Here is an 18,884-nt window from a genome sequence, read left to right as displayed (position 1 = left end):
AATGGTATGCAGGGGTTCCTCAAAAAAAGAAACAGGGAATTATCATATGATCCAGCCATTCCACTCCGGGATGTATTTGCCAAAAGAACTGAAAGCAGGGTCTCAAAGAGATATCTGTACACTCATGTTCATAACAGTATTATTCACAATAGCCAAAATGTGGAAGCAACTCAAGTGTCCGTTGACAGGTGAACAGATAAACTAAATATGGTATGTGCACTCAATGGAATATTACTCAGCCTTAAGAAGGAAGGAAATTCTGACACATGCCACAGCTTGGATGAACCTTGAGGCCACTATGCTAAGTGAAATAAGCCAGTTACAAAAGGACACATAGTGTAGGATTCTGCTTATATGAGGTCCTAGTGTAGTCAGAGTCATAGAGAAGGAAAGTCAAACGGTGGCTGCAAGGTCTGTGGGGAGGGGAAATTGAGTGTTATTATTTAATAGGTATAGAATTTCAGTTTGGAAAGACAAAAAGTTCAGGAGACGGATGGTGGTGATGGTTGCATAACAATGTGAATGCACTTTTTAAGTGCACTGAACTGTGCACTTAAAAATGGTTAAAATGGTAAACTTTATGTTATGTATATTTTACCACAATTCTAAAAAACTGAAACCAATCACACAACCAACTGACCTTCATGTTGCCGTTAGGAAATACAGAGTCACATCTGTGACCCAGTTTTATAAATTATATAGTATTATAGCATGCCCTCTTTGCATATTTTACTTCTCATGTTTTTCTTTGGTCTAATATTCACCTAATTCTAATGTATGTTATTTTGGCATTTCTTATATTTTAATTTTCCCTTATTTCATTTTACAGCAAGGCCCAAGAAACTTGTCTAAAGTCACGCACCAGGATCTATCTGACTCCAAAGACCTCAGTGAATTCTGAATTCTCTGGGGACTTCTCCGCAACTTTTGGTGGGCAGGGCGTGCTTACTTTCTGGTTCTTACAAGCATTCCATGTAGCTGAGGTTGATGGATACGTGCTCTCCAGACAAGTGTTACTTTGTCAGACACTATTTGACCCACTCCTTTCTACTCCAGGTGCAATTCCTTTCTCCTGGCACAGAAATCCCCACCCGCACTCCTGCTGCCATGCTGTCACCCTCCCCACTCCAGGACATCCTTTCCAACACCACGCCTGTGCCTTCTCGAGCAGGACCAGGGCCATCCCGTGCAGTGCCACACAAACCAAAAGGAATTTTCAACACAGGCTCTGAAAAGTCTCTTCCCCTTTGCCTATATTATCATCAGACCTTCTCATACTCAAAAACGAAATGTGATCATCACACACGCGAAAAAGGTACATAAAATAAAATGTGTCCTACATGTCTCCAGATGACCAGTTACTGTCCCTTAAAGGTGCTTCAGATCACCATGGAAGGAAGGCCTATTTTCGTTTCCCCAAATGCCTCCTCACTTAAGAAGTTTGCGCCAGTTAGCAACCTGCTGTTCTAACGATCTTGTGAATTTAGACTGTTTAGTTAATTACAAACACATTTCAAAGTCATTCTTTCTGGCCTTTTTCCTAGAATGAGTGACTGCAGCTCCACAGCTCACAGAACGGTCTTCAATAGTTTTCAGTCAAGGTTCAGGGAGAAATATGCCACACCGGGATTGGATTATTTACCAACATAATGTTGGATCCTAGCCAATGAGACACCAATATATTTTCCATTGAAGTCAGACGTATTGCCTGCTGCTTTCAATGCTGTTTTCTTGGCTGGCAGACAAAGTAACTGTGGCTGTTTCTAATTCACCTCTAATTCAAGTTGGGGTGGGGGGGGAAATATCTTATGATTGGTTCATCTTACAGACACTGATCTCTTCTCCCTTGGGGTACAGAAGGTGAGTCTCCCAGAGTGAGGCCTGACTATGGGCCTCTGACAGCCACTGGCCTCTGCTCTGCGATCTGTCCTTCCACACAGCTAGTCAGGAAAGAGTCTAGCAAATCTTGGCCCCCTGGCTAAAAACAGAGAAGTGTAACAAGATCACAGCACACTTTCATAATGTCTTGGATTGTCTTTTGCTCCCTCTTGTTTGAAGAGCCCAAGAGAACCTGACACAGAGAACAGGTTTTACAGTGGTTTGAGTTCCCAGAGCCATCGCTATCAGGCTAGTAGGAGCCTAAGAACCTACAGCGACCCTAAGAATTTGCAGAGGTACTTCTGCTGTGGTTGCTTGGTATCCATCGATTCCTGACCACTACAGTTTCTCACTGCAGAATTTTACCTCTCACCAAACAGCCAGGATATGGGTTTCTAAATGATACAATCAAAGAATTTTAGAGTTAGGAGTAATTTTTCCAAAGAGGTTTAACACTCTGAAACAGAGAAAATTCTCATTAACTGAGAAGAAAGGATCTTAAAGGCTATTTACTTCCACTTCCCAACTGGGTAGGAACGATCTCTCATTTGAATACCTCTACTGATGGAGAGTTCATTACCCTACATCACTGGACAGTATTAGTACAATATTAGAATTGCAAGGGTATAATCAGATAATTCCCCATCTCTTATTGAAATGCTACCAGCCAGGTTTTATAAATATGAATTAACTGTTCATTTCAAGTCATTCAGAAAGAATATAACAATATTTACTGAGTAAAATGCTGGAAGTTAGTGTAACTACTGGTGTTGATGCTATACGGTACATAATGTAAGTCTACTGCGTTGGAATTTTTTCATTTGTTTATTTCATTTTATATCTCTAAGTTCATTATTTTTCAATTTCAACTTTACTCAATGTGTATTTATTATTCTTGACACCATGTCTTATAATATACACTCTCATTAGAGGGCGACATTATATCCCATGTGCCTGAAGTCCTCCGGGTGCGTACCTCATTATTTTAACATAATTTTTACCAGCACCCTTTTCACTCTCAAAAGTATCCTAGTTTGGATGATAAGTGCTGAACTCAAAAGTTTTAAAAAACTGTATTTCATTTTTTCAAACTGTACTAAAACTCGTCACCAATTAAGACTGGAGCCCCCAACCCCTCACTTCTCTGTACTCTCCTCAATTAATAAATGTCTATTTTATTTGGAAATGATAAATCTTCCTGACTATGGAGTACTTTTAATAAAGTGAATAGCTGCTCCGTGCTTAAGAATGACCACCACTGAGAGGCCGGAGGCTTGCTCTCTGCGAGGACGGAGGGACCCTCCGCCAACAGAATGTCACTTTCCTGAAGTTATCGCAAGCGGAGAGGACCTTTCTAAGTCAGGCACAGCATGCTGGTAAGTGTCACGTGGATGTCCTCATGCCAGAGAAAGCATTCCCTCCACTTGACCATATTTCTTTCATCTTTGGGTGCCTCAGTTTCTCCGTCTCTAAAAGAGCACAGTGATGCCCACTTCACAGGGCTGTGGTGGGATTAAAGGGATGGCAGACATAGGGCACTCAACCACCTGGAACAAAGACATTCAGTAATTGCAAAATGTTCGGTTCCGCTTCTCCGGCCTGTAAAAAAGGGGCTCCCACTGACTTGAAAGAGAGCATCACACACAGACGAGTAGAAGCCCACTAGGACAGCAGGCCTATTACCCTCATTATCATTGTCCTAAAGTGCAGAGGAGAGAAAAGGGCAACAGAAAGGCTAAAAAACCGTGATCACAGAAAAACAAGACAAGGATAAAACTGACTGGGCCATGAAAGAAAACCTGAAAAAAATGAACGTCTTTTTGTTTTAAAAATAATCTGTGAAGATTACATGCCAGAAATAGCTTTTAAGGAGCCATCTATATATTCTCTGGTCACTTGATATAATAACACATTCATACATTTTTCACAACGGAGCCTGCCCTTGACCCTCACTCTACCCTTCCTTACATCATCCACCCTAAGCTAAATGCTAATGGCCGTTCGTTCAGTGGCCACTTTCAGAGTGGATTAAATTTACAAGTTTCTATTTAGACAGCATTCTGTAAGGTACATTCAAATGATTAACCAATAGATAATGAAATTGAAACTGGTGATACTCTTTTGGCATAAAATATTGACTTCCCAGGCTGAAGAATGAGTTTGGACAAGTACAAAGTGCCACTGTTGCTTTGGTGATCTCACAGTCAAGTCAATGTAAGACACTCTCCTGCACATTAATACCTGCTACTAAAATCAAATGGGGGAAAACGATAAACAGTAGGAGACGTCACTCCAAAAAGCAGTATTTTCCTGGCAAAAGCTGTGTCTCCAGCGTCCTTCAGAGCACTCTGGGAATGCACAGAAATTCACAAATCAATTTGCTAAATTGGCTTGGCTGGAAATCATGCTTCTGTGCATGGATCCAACTGAAAGGCATTTCTGACTCTACCAGACTCTCCCAGGACTCCTGTAACCAGGCCAAGAGTCAGGGGACATGGTAAAAAGAGCGTGGACTTCCGGCCTGTTAGACCTGGGCTCAAATTCAAGCTCCACCATCTCTGGCTGAGAGACCTGTGATAAATCATGTGAGCTCTCTGAGAAGGGAATTATGTAATCCTACCAGCTTTACAAGGTGCTGAGAGGATTAAATGCCCAAGATATGTCAAAGAGGTGCACTTAGTTTGACTTTTTCAGTACAGCTATAAACAACCCAAATGACAGAAGCCCACCCCAAAACCCATCCACTCCCTCACTCCACTGCAGGCCAGGTGGACAAGCCATATCAAGTGAGGACAGTTTTGAAAACACAAATATAAAATGCTTGCACGCACTTAACCAAAACAGAGGCCTTCATTTAAGTATCTGGAAGAGCCAAACAGCAGTGCTAATAAGGCAAAAATCCTTAGATGTCAAGAGATATTCTATTTTATCACCTGTATAGTTCTGCACTGGTAGAAATTATGCACAGGATTCATTTCTTTTAAAACCACACCCCTTGGCCATTCACAGTGGGCTTCCCAGGGCTGCCTGAGGCCAGATGAGGCTTCAGCCCCAAGTATGGAAGATGCAGAAGCCAAGGGAAGGGTCTCAGAGCACCCCGTCAGCCTGCCCATTCTACAGGTGAGAAAACTGAGGCTTGGAGGGGGGATTTGCTTGCCCAGAGTCAAACAATGAAGGCCTTGGGTTAGGATTTTTAGGAAAGCCACTCTAAACCAAACCTTTGACAAAATAATAGTAATAATAATCTCGCCACGGAGCTTTATTCACTGATATTTCCAATTCTGTGGCAAACAATGTCATCAGTCCTTTGGGAAGGAGGCTTTCCTCCAATACCACAACAGGGGGAAATCTATGACAGGTCAGTCTCATTTTACATTTCCCAGTATGACATGGAACCTAGTTTCTAACCTAGTTTCTAGGGGTTCACAAATCTGAAAGACAAAAAAAAATCATCAAAAGAATCCTTTGAACATTGATGTGACATTTGTTGTCTCCTGGTAACAGACACTGTGCTAGGCCTACAACTTAAGTGAGATGGCATCATCTGAACATAATTTCTCAGAGGAAAGTTAACAAAACAAATAGTTAGCTGACATCTTATAGTGACCATTGATGATTTTTCTTCAAAAACCAAATTCTCCATTTAAATTTCCTTTTTTTTTTTTTTTTTTTTGTGGTACGCGGGCCTCTCACTGTTGCGGCCTCTCCCGTTGCGGAGCACAGGCTCCGGACGCGCAGGCTCAGCAGCCATGGCTCACGGGCCAAGCCGCTCCGCGGCATGTGGGATCTTCCCAGACCGGGGCACGAACCCGTGTCCCCTGCATCGGCAGACGGACTCTCAACCACTGCGCCATCAGGGAAGCCCTCCATTAAAATTTCTGAACATAATAACTCCTAATCACTAACCAGTACATTTTAAAAGGTGACAGCCCATACAGAGCAAGATTTACAAACACCTAGGCAGAAGTGGGTCCCTGTTTCATAACTCTCCAACTGTTAATCATCAGTGATGACTAACTCTGGGATTAGGGAAACATTTTATCCTGAATATGGTAATTTAGAGTGTTGTCAGTGTTGTCAGGAGGCTAATTTCTGGCTCAAAGACACTTCAATGCCTAAAGCAGTTTTACATCAAAAGCCCTTGTAGGAGACTTCCATCAGGACCAGGGGAAGACGGAAGCTGGAGGGGGGCATGAAGAAAGGGGAATTCAGGTTTTTAGGATGAAAGAGATGATAGAATCTGTCTAAAGGCTAAGGGGAAGGAAGCAGAGGAAACAAACAAACAAAGGAATATGCTCAATTCATAATGGAAGAGAAAGAGACCATTCAATTAGATTGATTATTGCTTTTTGTGGAATAACATCTCAAAACTCCTTGAATCCCAGCTTTAATAAAGATATATATATATATATATATATATATATATATATATATATATATATGAAAAAATCCTTCCTGGGAAAGAAAAACTCAACTCCTAAATTATCAGGTTAATTCAGTGTGGACATAAGAAATAGTAAATACACAGTTTGATATTTGATTTGCAAAGTGAGAAAGGAAAGCATACTAAATTCTATAGAATGAGCTTTTCTGATCCCAGATATACTAAGAACTTGATAGTTTTTTGGCTGCAACGACTTGTAAATATCTAGAAGAGCCCAGATTTTGAAGCCCTGAGGACACTTGCTAAAACTCAGAAACTTGGCACTAGTCTTTGCACACAATTTGGGTTTTCTTTCAGAGTTGTTATCTTACCAAATAGAGCCATCTGTGTTCCCTCTGGGAAAGGTTCAACTGTTCTGTTGCCATTGACATGATGTTTGGCTAGAAAAAAAAAAAAGAGAAAGAAAGAAAGAAATGCAAGTTAAGTGTAAAGTTCTACACACATACTAACACATGTCATTAAATGTGTCAGAGAGCCCAGTTCTCATTTTTAGTTAGCAACGGTACCAAAGCTCACCCTCTTAAGAGAGTTTCAACTATTTTGTTTTTAATCTCAGTTACAAAAGAGCCTAGAGATGGCCTGATTCAGGCATGGCATTTTACAAGTGAGCATGCCCAGACCCAAGCACGTGCAGAGCCGTGCAGCGGGGGGCAGCAGAGTCAGCCCAGCCTGGAAGCTCCTGACTCCCGGCCAGAGGGTCCCCTGTGTGCCAGGCCGTGCCCTGGACAACAAGTACAGCTCGGGATTCCAGGGTGCATTGAGGTGGCTTCCCCTGAGGACTCCTGATGACCAGAAGTAAAGTGAGCTGTAAAGACAGCAGGGTAAGCCTGGGACCAATTTTTCAAGAACCAGAATAGCAGAAGACATCATTTCACAAGTCAAGCACTGTTCCAGGGGCCAGAGACGCTTGCCTTTTAACGACCAGACAGACTTGCATTCCAGTGTTTCTTACTACTTGTCATCCACCCTCGTCACCTCCACCAATCACCCTTCCCACCCGAGTGCATATCAAGGACTCAGAAACAAAAAGTGACCAGCTTATGGTTTTCCAACATGAACTTATTTTTATAACCCCCAAACTGCAACCAGATAGAGAAGATCTGAGCATGGTCCATCTACGAGTAGTCTAAGAAGATCCTCAGGAATGTCTGAATATGGGCATTTATGTTGAAAATACATAAGAAAAGAATGGCTAAAACACTTTGACACTGCATCATGGTGCACTTATATTTTGATTTCATGGGTCACATTAGATTTATTGAGCTCTGCACAGGGCTCAGCACCAAAGTTAGGCTCTGAGGCATCTAGAGGGGAAGACTGACATGGCTCTAGCCCTCAAGGAGTGTACAATTATCTTCAAGAGGTAAAAATTTCAAGAGTGAACTTTACCAGAAAGCTTACAATTGTGTGCTAAGTCCTGGAGTGGGGACTAAAGGTACTGTAAGAGTTTGCAGCAGAGGGACAGCAAGCTGCAAGGCAGAGCCAGGGCCTGGAGGAACTGCAACTAGTGTCGGGTCTAAAAGGAGGAGCACGGTTTGGAAAGGCAGAGGGTGAGGGAGCAACTCGAGTGAGAGCCAGGAGTAGATGCAACCAAGGCATCATCCTGGGCCAGACTAGAGTCTAGTCTGGGTGCAGTAGAGGAGACATGTTGAGAAGCAATGGCACTTCAGGAGGGATTGGTAGGCAGGCACCAGGTCATGGAAGGTCTTGAGAACCCCATCCAAATCCATGGGAACCCTAGGCAGCCTCCGCAGCACTACTGCAAATATTTTAGAACCTGAAGGCTTACGAGGCTCAGCCTAGCTAGACGATCCCTTCAGGATACCGTCAGTTCAGCGGCTTCCACGGATTCTTGAGGAATGGTGGCACTACCTGAAGAACAGACAGAATAGCTGGGAGAAGGCGAGGAGCCAGGCTGAACCAGAGAACAAGCCTGGCACCAACAGCAGATGCAAGAGGGAAGGTCACAGGTGGCCCTGGGACCTTGGACAGTGCTCAGATATGGTTAGACCATTGGTTACTGAATCCAAAGGAACGTGATGGGGCTCCACGTGGAGGCCACAGCTCTGTTCTACAGTTAGGACCCCAAAGCCCCTGTCAGAGGTTTTAAAACGTTTGCCTTTACACATATCAACAGTTGTAAACCCATTCAAACTCTAACCCACTAATCCCACTCATAAAAATTTAATCTAAGGAAAAATGCGCGAGAAAAAGAAAAGGTGGTAGACATAAAAATATTTATTAAGGTATTACTGGTAATAAAGAAATCTTTAAAGCAACTAAATATCCAGAAACAGAGAAACAGCTTAGAAAATTATAATTCACTATTTATCACAAGCATGGACTACCATGCAACATTTTAAATACAGAATTTGAGAGATATATTGAAATGTGAAAAAATATTTGGGATAACAGTAAGTGAAAACAATTCTATTACACGCTGAATGTAGACTATAAAAACTAACAAAAATGTGAATGCTTATGGGAAAAGACTGGCAGAGAAATACGCAAAAACAAAAATAACTAGGAAGATTATGCAAGATATTTATCTCTATCAATTGTCTTTGTCATTGTCAGATTCTTATTTCCTAGATGAAAATATGTTTGTTTGGACTTTTAAAGTCAACAAAATTATAGATTTCTAAAATTTTTTCTGCAGTACTTAGTTTCCCAGGACAGTCCCTCAGGACTTATGTATAGTCCAGTCGAAACACTACATACTTACCACAAAGAGTGTGGCCTATTTGACTTCTCCTCTGGGACAGCTCAAAAGCACCTCCAATGCAGCAGGATATCCTTCCACTCCAAACCTGACCCTCTTCCAGCATCCCTACCTCTGGGAATAGGACCACCATCCTCCTACTTTCTAGGCATCCTTGCCCATTCTCTCTCCCTCGCTACCCATATCTAATCTATCACCAAATCTGGCTAATTTCGCCTTCCAGATATCTTTAGAGTCCTTCCCCTTCTTCCCTTCACCGTCCAAGCCACCCTAGTCCCACCTCCTATGGCCTCCTTGCCTGCACTCCTACAAGCACCTCTACGTCTTCCACATCCCCTTTCTAATTCATTCTTCTCGGTGTCGCCACAATTATCTTTTAACTCTGATTATATAACACAAAGTCCCTGACCCTCTCCCCCACTTTCCATGGCTTCCCACTGCTCTTAGGCTAAAGTCAGAACTCTTTAATGCAGCTTCAAAAACCCACATGGTCCGGCCACCTCACTCCCTCATTCCCTCTACTACAGTCAGAGCTGCACCTTACACTTAGTCATTATTCCAGCAAGTAGACTACAAGCTCAGAGAAGGCAGGGCTCATATTGGTTCACTGTTTCCACAATTACAGCACACTGTGGGACCCAGCATAGGTGTTCAATAAATAGTTGCTAAATTAACGAAGGAAAACAAACTACTAAAAAGTCTCTCTTCAGCCATTATGAAAGATATATTATTTGATACGCTAAACATGTATCTCTCTTTATATGTACCTGTGTCCCTTACACAAAAATGATCATTGAAAATGGCCACTCAGAGTCTCCCCAGCCAGGTGGCCTGGAGATCAAGGAACTCCTCTGTTCTAGTCCTTAAATGCCACTCCTCTTCCCTTCCCATCCACCTACTCTCATCTGAGAAAATGGATGTGGAAAGACTGGAAATGCTACCCGGAGAGGAAGGAGGATTCACATGCAACTCTCTCCTCAGTGCCAAAGTTCCCCGGGACTCTGTCTTATCTTTCATTCTAGAGCCTGAGGCCCAAAGATAACAAGCCCTGTTAACTTGATTTTGCATTTTCTCCTGAACCACAGCTGAGCCTTACATCAGTCCCTGGACAGCAAAGACACAGCATTAGCCAAGGAGAGACAGCACGGTATCCAGGGCTAAGGAACAAAACTGCCTGACCCTGAATCTCAGCTCTTCCCCTTCCTAGCTGTATGACCTTGGCTTAGCAACTTAGCCTCGTTGTGCCTCCGTTTCCTCATTTGTAAGGGTTTACTCATTTGTACCTACTTTGTAGGTTGCTTTGAGAATCAAATGAATTAATATATGTAAAGCACTTAGAACAGTGCCTGGCATGCAGTACACATTACTTAACTGTTAGGCTAGTATTACCATTTACATGTGAACTTTGTTTTTCACAAGATCTGAGTCAGGAATGACAAATACATGGCACATATTTACTTCTCCTCCACTTTCATGCCCGTGGCAGACATCATTAATCAATCACAGCAGACTTTCATGATCCCCAAATATGATCACAAAATCTTTTCTCAACTTAGGACCCCACAGAGTCTCTTATTCCTTCGGGGGGGCATGTGTGATGAAATCACTTTGTTATTCCTGGTCTAAGTGAATAGAACAGAAAGATGGTACAAAGAAAAGCCATTTTCTTTCTCATTTCTACATAATACATGGCAATTTTTAAAAAGACTCTTTGAAAATCTCCAAAACTCTACACAGCTTTACTGATAAAAGAATGGAGGAAAATCTGAGTGCTACTTTCCATTCCATGAGGAGAGAACGCGGAGTTTTAAAAACCAAGCAATGGCAGTGCCAGTCCTGCAAACCGAGGGCATTTTCCCATTGAAACTCTGCTGAGGCAAGTACAGGACTTGGGGGCCAAAGAACCAGAGACCCTTTAAACATATTCTAAAGGTCAAATAAGACTGGGGGTGGGGAGACTCACCTGGGAACCTAATCAGCATTTGTAATTTTTTTTTTCAAAATTGGTGGCACATTTCACCACAGAAACAATCAAACTGACTAAACAGAAAAGTCACTCATTGACTGGGCACTAACTATTGATTACCAGCAGAGCATGACATGGAAACAGGAGGGGGTCTGTGACAGGGACATCTGTTGCCTGGCCACAGCAGGGTGGACGCCTCCCATCTGGCTGGTTGGGCTCCGTGGGAGCATGTTCTAAAGCCCCACACTCCAGGAAGACAACCTCTACTGATGGCCATGACGTGTCCTTGGTCAAGGGCATGTGAGGACGAGGAACAGATTTCCATTTATCTTGAAAGCCCAGTGCTCGAGGAGCAGCGAGGTTAATTAGAGCACGATTGGGTCAAAGTCAACTATCGGAGAGATTTTGAAGGGGATTTGGGGGGCACTTAAAAAGCTTTAGAAGATGATACTGACGCTGTTTATTGTTTTGTTTTGTTTTATGAATGTCTAATGCACTTCAGACTTTATGACTGTTTTCTTCCTTCAGAAAAATACAATAAAACAGTTCAATAATGCACCTGCAATAATGCAAATGCAGACATAAACCAACCGGTGATTAGCACCACATACTGTGCTCAAGCTGAGAGCTAAAATTCCTATCTTCTGGGTAAGGTTGTCGGAGGGACTTATAGGTAAATGGCAGGGAAGTGGGGGACTGGAGGGTGGGCCCCCAGATCCTCAGGATTCTCCTGTAGGGCCAAGCCCCTCCAGTCTGGGTGACCATGGCGACACCACCTAATTGGAGATCCCAGGAACTGCTGCTGCTGTCCTGGGAGTCCAGGTCCACTGCTGGGCACAAAATCATCCCAGGACTGGAACAGCTGTATATTGGACTGAAGCCTCAGAGCTGCAGACCATCTAGTGGTGCCTGTCCCTCCCTGTCACGTTATTCATCCCACAAAACCCAACACATACTCATCCTGTGTTACTATCAGTCATTCACGCCGCTATGAAGCTCATCGGTGGCGATTAGGTTCAGTTTGGGGCTGGAGTAAGAGTGCATTTATTTCACGAATAAGGTAACACAAATCTGTCAGGCCCCCAAACCAAACATGGTCTCACAGTCCCTCCCCTTGTCTGTTTCCTTGTGGCTCTTTCTCTAGATCCCAAATCCCTGGTGTCTCAAGGACAAGTCAGACTGGAACTAAGGCGGGTTCATATCTGGCCCACAAGCCTAAGCCTTGGACGAGGCTCTGTCTCCAGCAGAGGGTCCTTTGATCACACTGACTAAGCATCCTGGGCCCTGGTCCTGCCAAGGTGCCCTTCACAGCGCTGTAAGGATGAACTGATGACTGTTGATTTGGAAAGAAAGGGCAGCAGGAGTTCTGAGAATGCACCTGCAGCCCAGTCACCCAAATATAGGACAGGTGCACTGGGAGAGGTCAGGCGATGATGCTTCTGGCCCCCTCTGCCCAGAGGCACTGTGCTTCTATCATATTTTTGTTCCTTACAGTGCCTGTTACTTTGGCTATGGTGTTTTAAGGTGAATGTTAATCCAGGGTGTATTCTGTATGTGAGGAGGGGGAGGGGGGAAGTTACATGGCGGTGGGCAAGTTACAGGGAGGGCCGACCTCTGCTCTCCACCCATCCTGTGTCCAAGGAAGCTGGAGTCCTTCCTACCGATTGGTGAGGTACACGACTAGAGGCAGGTGGAGTCTGTGGCTAGGAGAGGCTGGAGAGGAGTCCCCAGCAAAGGCAACGGCGCGAATGAGATGAAGGTCCCCCACTGCTGTGAACACCCGGAGGCGAGCGCTCCCCTCAGAGCTCCAGGGGGTGAGGAGGGCCAGCCCACACTGCCTTCCTCCCATGGTGACCAGTGACTGTGTATCTAAGTGGGAGCTGCCCTAAAAGCAAAAAATACGTGATGGAAAAGGCAGGAAAATCAGATGAGAACATTTTAGATTGTAGCACTAAAACAAAAATTCACCTGTCATTGAGGATCTTATCCTTATGCCCCAGCCGCTCTCCTTCCTCCAGTTAATGCCTTTTCCCTTTGCTCCAGGGACAACAAACTGAAGACCAGCTCTTGGCCAGTGAAGGTGGTGATTCCTCGGGCTCAGGCAGCCTTGCGCCTCCGGGGTCCCCCTGCAGCACAGCCCGAATGGCACAGTGACGGGGCAGGACAGGGCAGAGCAAGGCTGGGCTCAGCCCCAGTGAGGACACGTTTGGTGAGGCATCAGCTCCAAATGGTGGAGCTTACGGCTCAGACCCACTAGCAGTTACGTGTTTAGTACGTGCCAGGTACCAGCTGCTGTGGGAAGAAAGATAAACTTCATAGACCCTACACTCAAGGAGATCCATTTAATCCACAAATTTATTGAGAGAAATCCTGAGAGGAGATTTCTGGCCAGAAGAGTGAGCTGAGGATGAGAGTATGTTTTAAAAATAAAGCATTATGCAAGCAGAGGACATTTTTACTTTTCGTGATGTGCCTGCTGTGTTTTCTGAGGTCTGCTCAGGGCACAAGACCACGAGTGTGACTCTAAACCCGGAACAGCAACGCCAAGTGCACAAGGCCTCAGACACCAGCCCTTTCCTGTTCCTAAGAAAAACTGGCCCAGAATGATCCTGCTGTGTCCCCACAAGACGGCACAGGAGAGTAAAGGAGAGTGACCACAGGGATGCCCACAATGAGAGGGCAGGAGGTGGACCAGATGCCCTAGAAAACAGTGTCAGAATTATTTCTGTATGTTCCTAAGCAGGCTTCCATGATTCTGTAAAAGACAGTGATTCCACTGCCAGAGAGAAAGTGGAGAAGACAGACTACACATAAAAAATTAAATATATCAATAACAAACACATACATGAGTAGATGCTCAACCACACAATGAGATACTATTTTTAATTCGTGAAAATGGCAAAATTACAAAACCAATGCCAAGCACCGATGAGGGTGTAGAGACACGGGCTTTCTCATATACTGCTCATGGAAGTGGGAATGCTACAGTCTATCTGGAAAGTAGTCTGGCGATATGCATCAAGAATGTCAAAAGTTTTTAAATGATTTCTACCTTAGGAAATAATCAGAAGTGAGGCAAAGGTTTCCGAAGATGTTTATAGCAGAGTTGTTTATAACAGTGAAAATCCGTAAAAAAGCTATATGGCCCAACAAAAGGGGGATAATGAAGTAAATTGTAGCACAGTCCTCAGATGCAATATTACCTCATAATTTTTTTTTTTTTTTTTTTTTTTACCTCATAATTTTAAAAGTATGATCATAAAAAGGTTTCTTCCACGGTGTCAGGAAATAGTAATAATATAGAGTTAAGTGGAGAATAGCAAGAAAAAAGAGGAAATCTAGATCCTATTAGGTATATTTTCAAGTTGTACAAATCTAAATGTTTTCCTTTGAGTCCCATTCCTCTGTTTTCTTTGAGAAGGAGACAGAGCAAGAGAAACCACTGGAACTCTCTTAAGTGAGAAAAACCGATGAGCAGATCACTTCCTGCTTGATGGCATGAGGACCCTTTTCCTTCCAGGGTTTTAAGTACCTTGAATGCTCTTGCTCCTTAACACAAGGCCCCCTGGGTGAACAGCTCCGGAGACGCTCAGGGACTTCAGGACCAACTCGACCCAGCTGCGTGACTGCCTTATTAAATTCCCTGATGAGGCCACTGCTGCCGAGATGCGCAGGGCTCCGGAGCTTATGAACTCACGGGCAGGCGTGTGGGGGAAGGAGGAAAGAAGGCTGACAGAGGGACTTGGGGGGACATATCTGCTCCAGCAAGTCCAGGCACAGGGATCCATATTCCATCCAAATAACATCACAGTTCAGGAAACAATGATTGAACATGGCTTATGTGTCAGGCACTGGGCTTACTGTCGGTCATGCAGTAAGATAGTAAGACAACGCCTGCCTTCTCTTCATCCTTCACTGACCAGCACTACGCCTGCCCCACTTGTTAGAGCTGCTGACCAGGTACACCTACGGAGGCTCCTGTGTCAGCGGCACTGCCTACAGCTCTTTAACACATCCTGTTACCCCATGATTATCAGACGAGCATGAGTTCCCGATTCACACTGCATTATCCCAAGAAAAGCATTCACACTGCATTATCCCAAGAAAAGCATTCCATCATCATTCATTTCATTTTTAGAAGAATTCCATTTTCACTCGTGTAATACTGTTATTAATTACCACATTTAAGAATCATGTCTAATTTAGGCATCTGTGATAAGCATATAATATTAATTGATGGAAAAATTTCCACCTGACTTTTATGAAATCTTCCTGCCTCCTCTTAACACATGTAATTCCTAATGACTACCAAAATTAGACAATCTTGAGACTAGAAATTCCATTTAAAATAAGGTTACTTGAAGGATTAAAATCTACATGTCAGCTTGATGAATGTGACATCTCCGTGAATAACAGTGTTGAAAACAGTTGTGTTAAAAACGGTGGCTGTAGGGACTTCCCTGGTGGCACAGTGGTTAAGAATCCGCCTGCCAGTGCAGGGAACACGGGTTCGAGCCCTGGTCCGGGAAGATCCCACATGCCGCGGAGCAGCTAAGCCCGTGAGCCACAACTACTGAGCCCGTGTGCCAGAACTACTGAAGCCCACGCGCCTAGAGCCCATGCTCCACAACAAGAGAAGCCACCGCAATGAGACGCCCGCGCACCACAACGAAGAGTAGCCCCCGCTCGCCACAACTAGAGAAAGCCCACGCGCAGCAACAAAGACCCAGCACAGCCAAAAATAAATAAATAAGTAAATAAATAAAGGTGGCTGTACACCAAAATGATTTCTAAGATACGTTTCCTATTGATCCTAAAACATATTTTAGATTTTGAAGATGAATGTTAAATGTATCTATAAAGGATCACACAGAGATCATACTTTTTAGTATTGTTGTAAAAATTGTTGCCCTTCAAAGACTTGGTGTCCCCGGCTTGCGTTGCTTTAGTCCCCTCCACGTCTACTACAGCGTTTGCCCATATGAAAATAATCAGCGCTGTGCAGAGCATCCAAGTCCTGGAAATGTAATTAAAGCATGAGCCCCACAGAGGTATGCTCTCATCCCATCATCAGAGTCTAGTAACACTTTGGAGCCTCGGTGTATGCCTCTAAGACCACTGACTATGCTCTTACACACACTGTATACACACCCTGAGAGGAAGTGGCGCAGGGCTTGAGCAAAGCGCCATAGCAAGCCGTGGTCTGCTTCCTCATTCCTTGTGACCAGGTCAGCGGCCTCCAGCAGGAAGGAGCCCCTTGACGGCGCAGCATCTGCCTGGAGGTTGAGTGAAGCGCGTCCGCTGTCAGGCCGCCGATGGGCAGGAATGGTCCAGTGACTCCCCTTCCCCCGTCTCCACCCCCGTGACAGTGATAAATGACCGGGCCCTCTGCTCAGCTGAGCCTGACGGGCCAGACCTCCCCTTGCAATCTGTCCCAGACCAACACCAGTCTTTCCCCCACAAGATCCTCCTCAGCACACCACACAGGCCGACACCAGGGTAAGGCCAGGCCTATCTGCTTTCCGTGCCTGTTCTTTCCTGAAAACGAATTATGACTTTATTTCTAAGTGGAAGCTCCTAATCAAAAATGGAATATGTTGTTACAAGCCTTACAGGGAACTTGTCTCAATTATCTTCTGACATTAGAAATGAAGGAGATACAGCTAAATACGGGACTTTAATTAGAAAGAAAGAGGAACAGTCATGGATATAAACATGGATGTCAATTTGACTTCCATTTAAATCAATACATTTTCAATTTATTAAGTTATTACTGTTGGTGGTGGTAAGGAGAAAGAGACAGAAGAGTCTGAGGGGAATAAAATATTGATAAGGAGATGGAACATTAACACTGACCATTAACAAGATTCATCACCGATTCGCTCCTACAATACATTTTGTTCATGTGCAAAGACAGTCATTTCAGGATTGTTTGTAAAGAGACTGGCACCAACCTTTTACATAAAACAGTCTATAATGTGGAACAATATGCACCGTTATAAACAATGAGGTAACTCTATAGGTAAAGACATGGAACTATCTACAAGATGCATTGTTAATTGGGGGAAAAAATCAACAGGCAAGATAATGTGTATAATATGCTACAATTTCTTTTTTTAATATTCTATTTCTACCTTTTGAATTTTGTTCCATGTGATACATTACTTTCTTGAAAACAGAAATAAAAAACATTTTAAATGTCCCCAGTCTTTGCTACCCCGTGATTACCCCTGCAGCCTGAGAGCCTCTTCCCAGGGCTGAGGGCATTGCTGAGACGCCCGAGTGGCCAGGGGTGGGCAATCAGCCCCTGGGCTCAGATCAGCCTGATGCTTACATTTTATCCAGGCTCAGGACCAACAGCCAAGATGATTCCACTTGTATCTCAAAGCAGCAGAACTGCTACCAGGCTTTAAAATTCTGGATAGTTCATAGTATCTTAAAAGGCCTCAAGATAGAGTTATCACTCCATTTCCTCTCTGAAATTGATCTGCCTTCTCCAAGCAGTATGTTAATTGTCCTCCTTTCAAAAGGAAAAGGATTTTAAGAGGATCAACCATTACAAATTTTAGATGGTATTAAAATATTATTTACCTAAAAATAAAAGGTATTTCTAGGTTTGACTTTATTTTATAGGAAAGAAGAGAGAGGGAGCGGAGGAGGGAGGGAAGGCGGCAGAGAGAGAAAGATAAAGTGAGGGAGGAAGGGAAGAAAGCAGGGAGGGAGGGAGGGAGGGAGGCAAGCAGACTGGTACATGAGCAGTACTTTGCCTTTCTGGAATTTGGTATGTATTTTAATTATTTCTCTGTCCCTCCTGTCTCTCATCCTTTCTGTTTCTCTCTCCCTTGTAATTTTTCTCCACAACAGAAGAAAAGGATATTTGAAAATCTATTTTAGATTTACTGAACAGGAATTATGCTCACCATTCCTAACTTTAAAAGCGGTTGAAACATTCTATACTGCCCTCAAAAAAAAAGATAAAACAAGTTTTTACTGTGAAACCTTCCACTGATTTCCAAAAAGCCGGTGAAATTTTCTTGAATTAGGCTCTTACTAGAGCAACAGCACAGGTAGCTCGTCCACTTTGAAGGTGTCCCCCAAGGACTGGTGTCCTGAGAGAGCAGGTTTGGTCACATGGCTGATTAAGGGGCATCTGTCAACCCAGTGCATATTCATATTAGGAAATATGATGGACAAAATCTTCAACTACAGTTCTACAAATGACACAGAAAGTCATTTTATGATACTTTTTATACTTGTCTACCATGAAAGAGTGACATAAAACTGAACATCTTAACTCAGGGAAGCTCAGTGGAGACAGGGTGGTTCTTCAAACATGCTTTTAGTCACCTGACTTAATGAAGGGACAGGGACTAGAGGGGGCAGAGCAAAGCCTATTGGGTTATCTTCCTTGAATATGGGCTCAAGCATATCCTTAGATATTCAAGTGATGGGCTGATTCCGGGATGAATTCTCTAATGACTGACTGGAGCACTGCTGAATAAAATGAGAGTCGTGTCTGAAAATATCAAGCACGTGGGAGGCCAAGGCAAGCAGCCTTCCACTGAGCCCACCCAGGGCCTGAATGATGGTCTCTCCCAGCTGGAAGGCCATCAGCTTCGTAGAGATATGGGTTGTGGGTGGTGGGGATATAAAGCAGGCCAAGAATATTTCTCATTTTAGTACATTCTCATGTACTAAATCTTATCGAGTGATTGTGGAAGGACCTGATTAAGACCCTAGAATTCTACAAAAGGAGACGACTGTGACCTCGTATAACTCAACTATAAAGGGACTTCAGTGCAGGCCCTGCAGAAAATCTGATTTTGAGTAAAATTATGCCTTGATAGGTCTGCCAGGCTCTTAGTGCTAAGAGT

The 18,884-nt window shown here is 43.7% G+C and overlaps 1 protein-coding gene across 8 annotated transcripts in view; it reads right to left on the bottom strand.

Moving 5' to 3' along the window:
- MSRA (methionine sulfoxide reductase A) overlaps positions 1-18,884 on the bottom strand; it is a 369,385-nt gene that overhangs the window by 221,754 nt on the left and 128,747 nt on the right. For 6 of the 8 annotated variants that reach the window (XM_067745306.1, XM_067745314.1, XM_067745310.1 and 3 more), the window contains one exon: positions 6,634-6,702. The exons of 1 other annotated variant lie outside the window; for it this stretch is intronic. In XM_067745306.1, the coding sequence (XP_067601407.1) occupies positions 6,634-6,702 (69 nt within the window). Of the gene's footprint in view, positions 1-6,633; positions 6,703-9,047; positions 9,166-18,884 lie in introns of those variants that run through there. One more of the 8 variants, XM_067745307.1, reaches the window with a different exon arrangement.

The sequence above is a fragment of the Pseudorca crassidens genome, chromosome 7 (assembly GCF_039906515.1).
Source record: "Pseudorca crassidens isolate mPseCra1 chromosome 7, mPseCra1.hap1, whole genome shotgun sequence".
NCBI lineage: Eukaryota > Metazoa > Chordata > Mammalia > Artiodactyla > Delphinidae > Pseudorca > Pseudorca crassidens.
The sequence above is the reverse complement of the archived record's forward strand: the minus strand, read 5'-3'. Positions and strand labels throughout refer to the sequence as shown.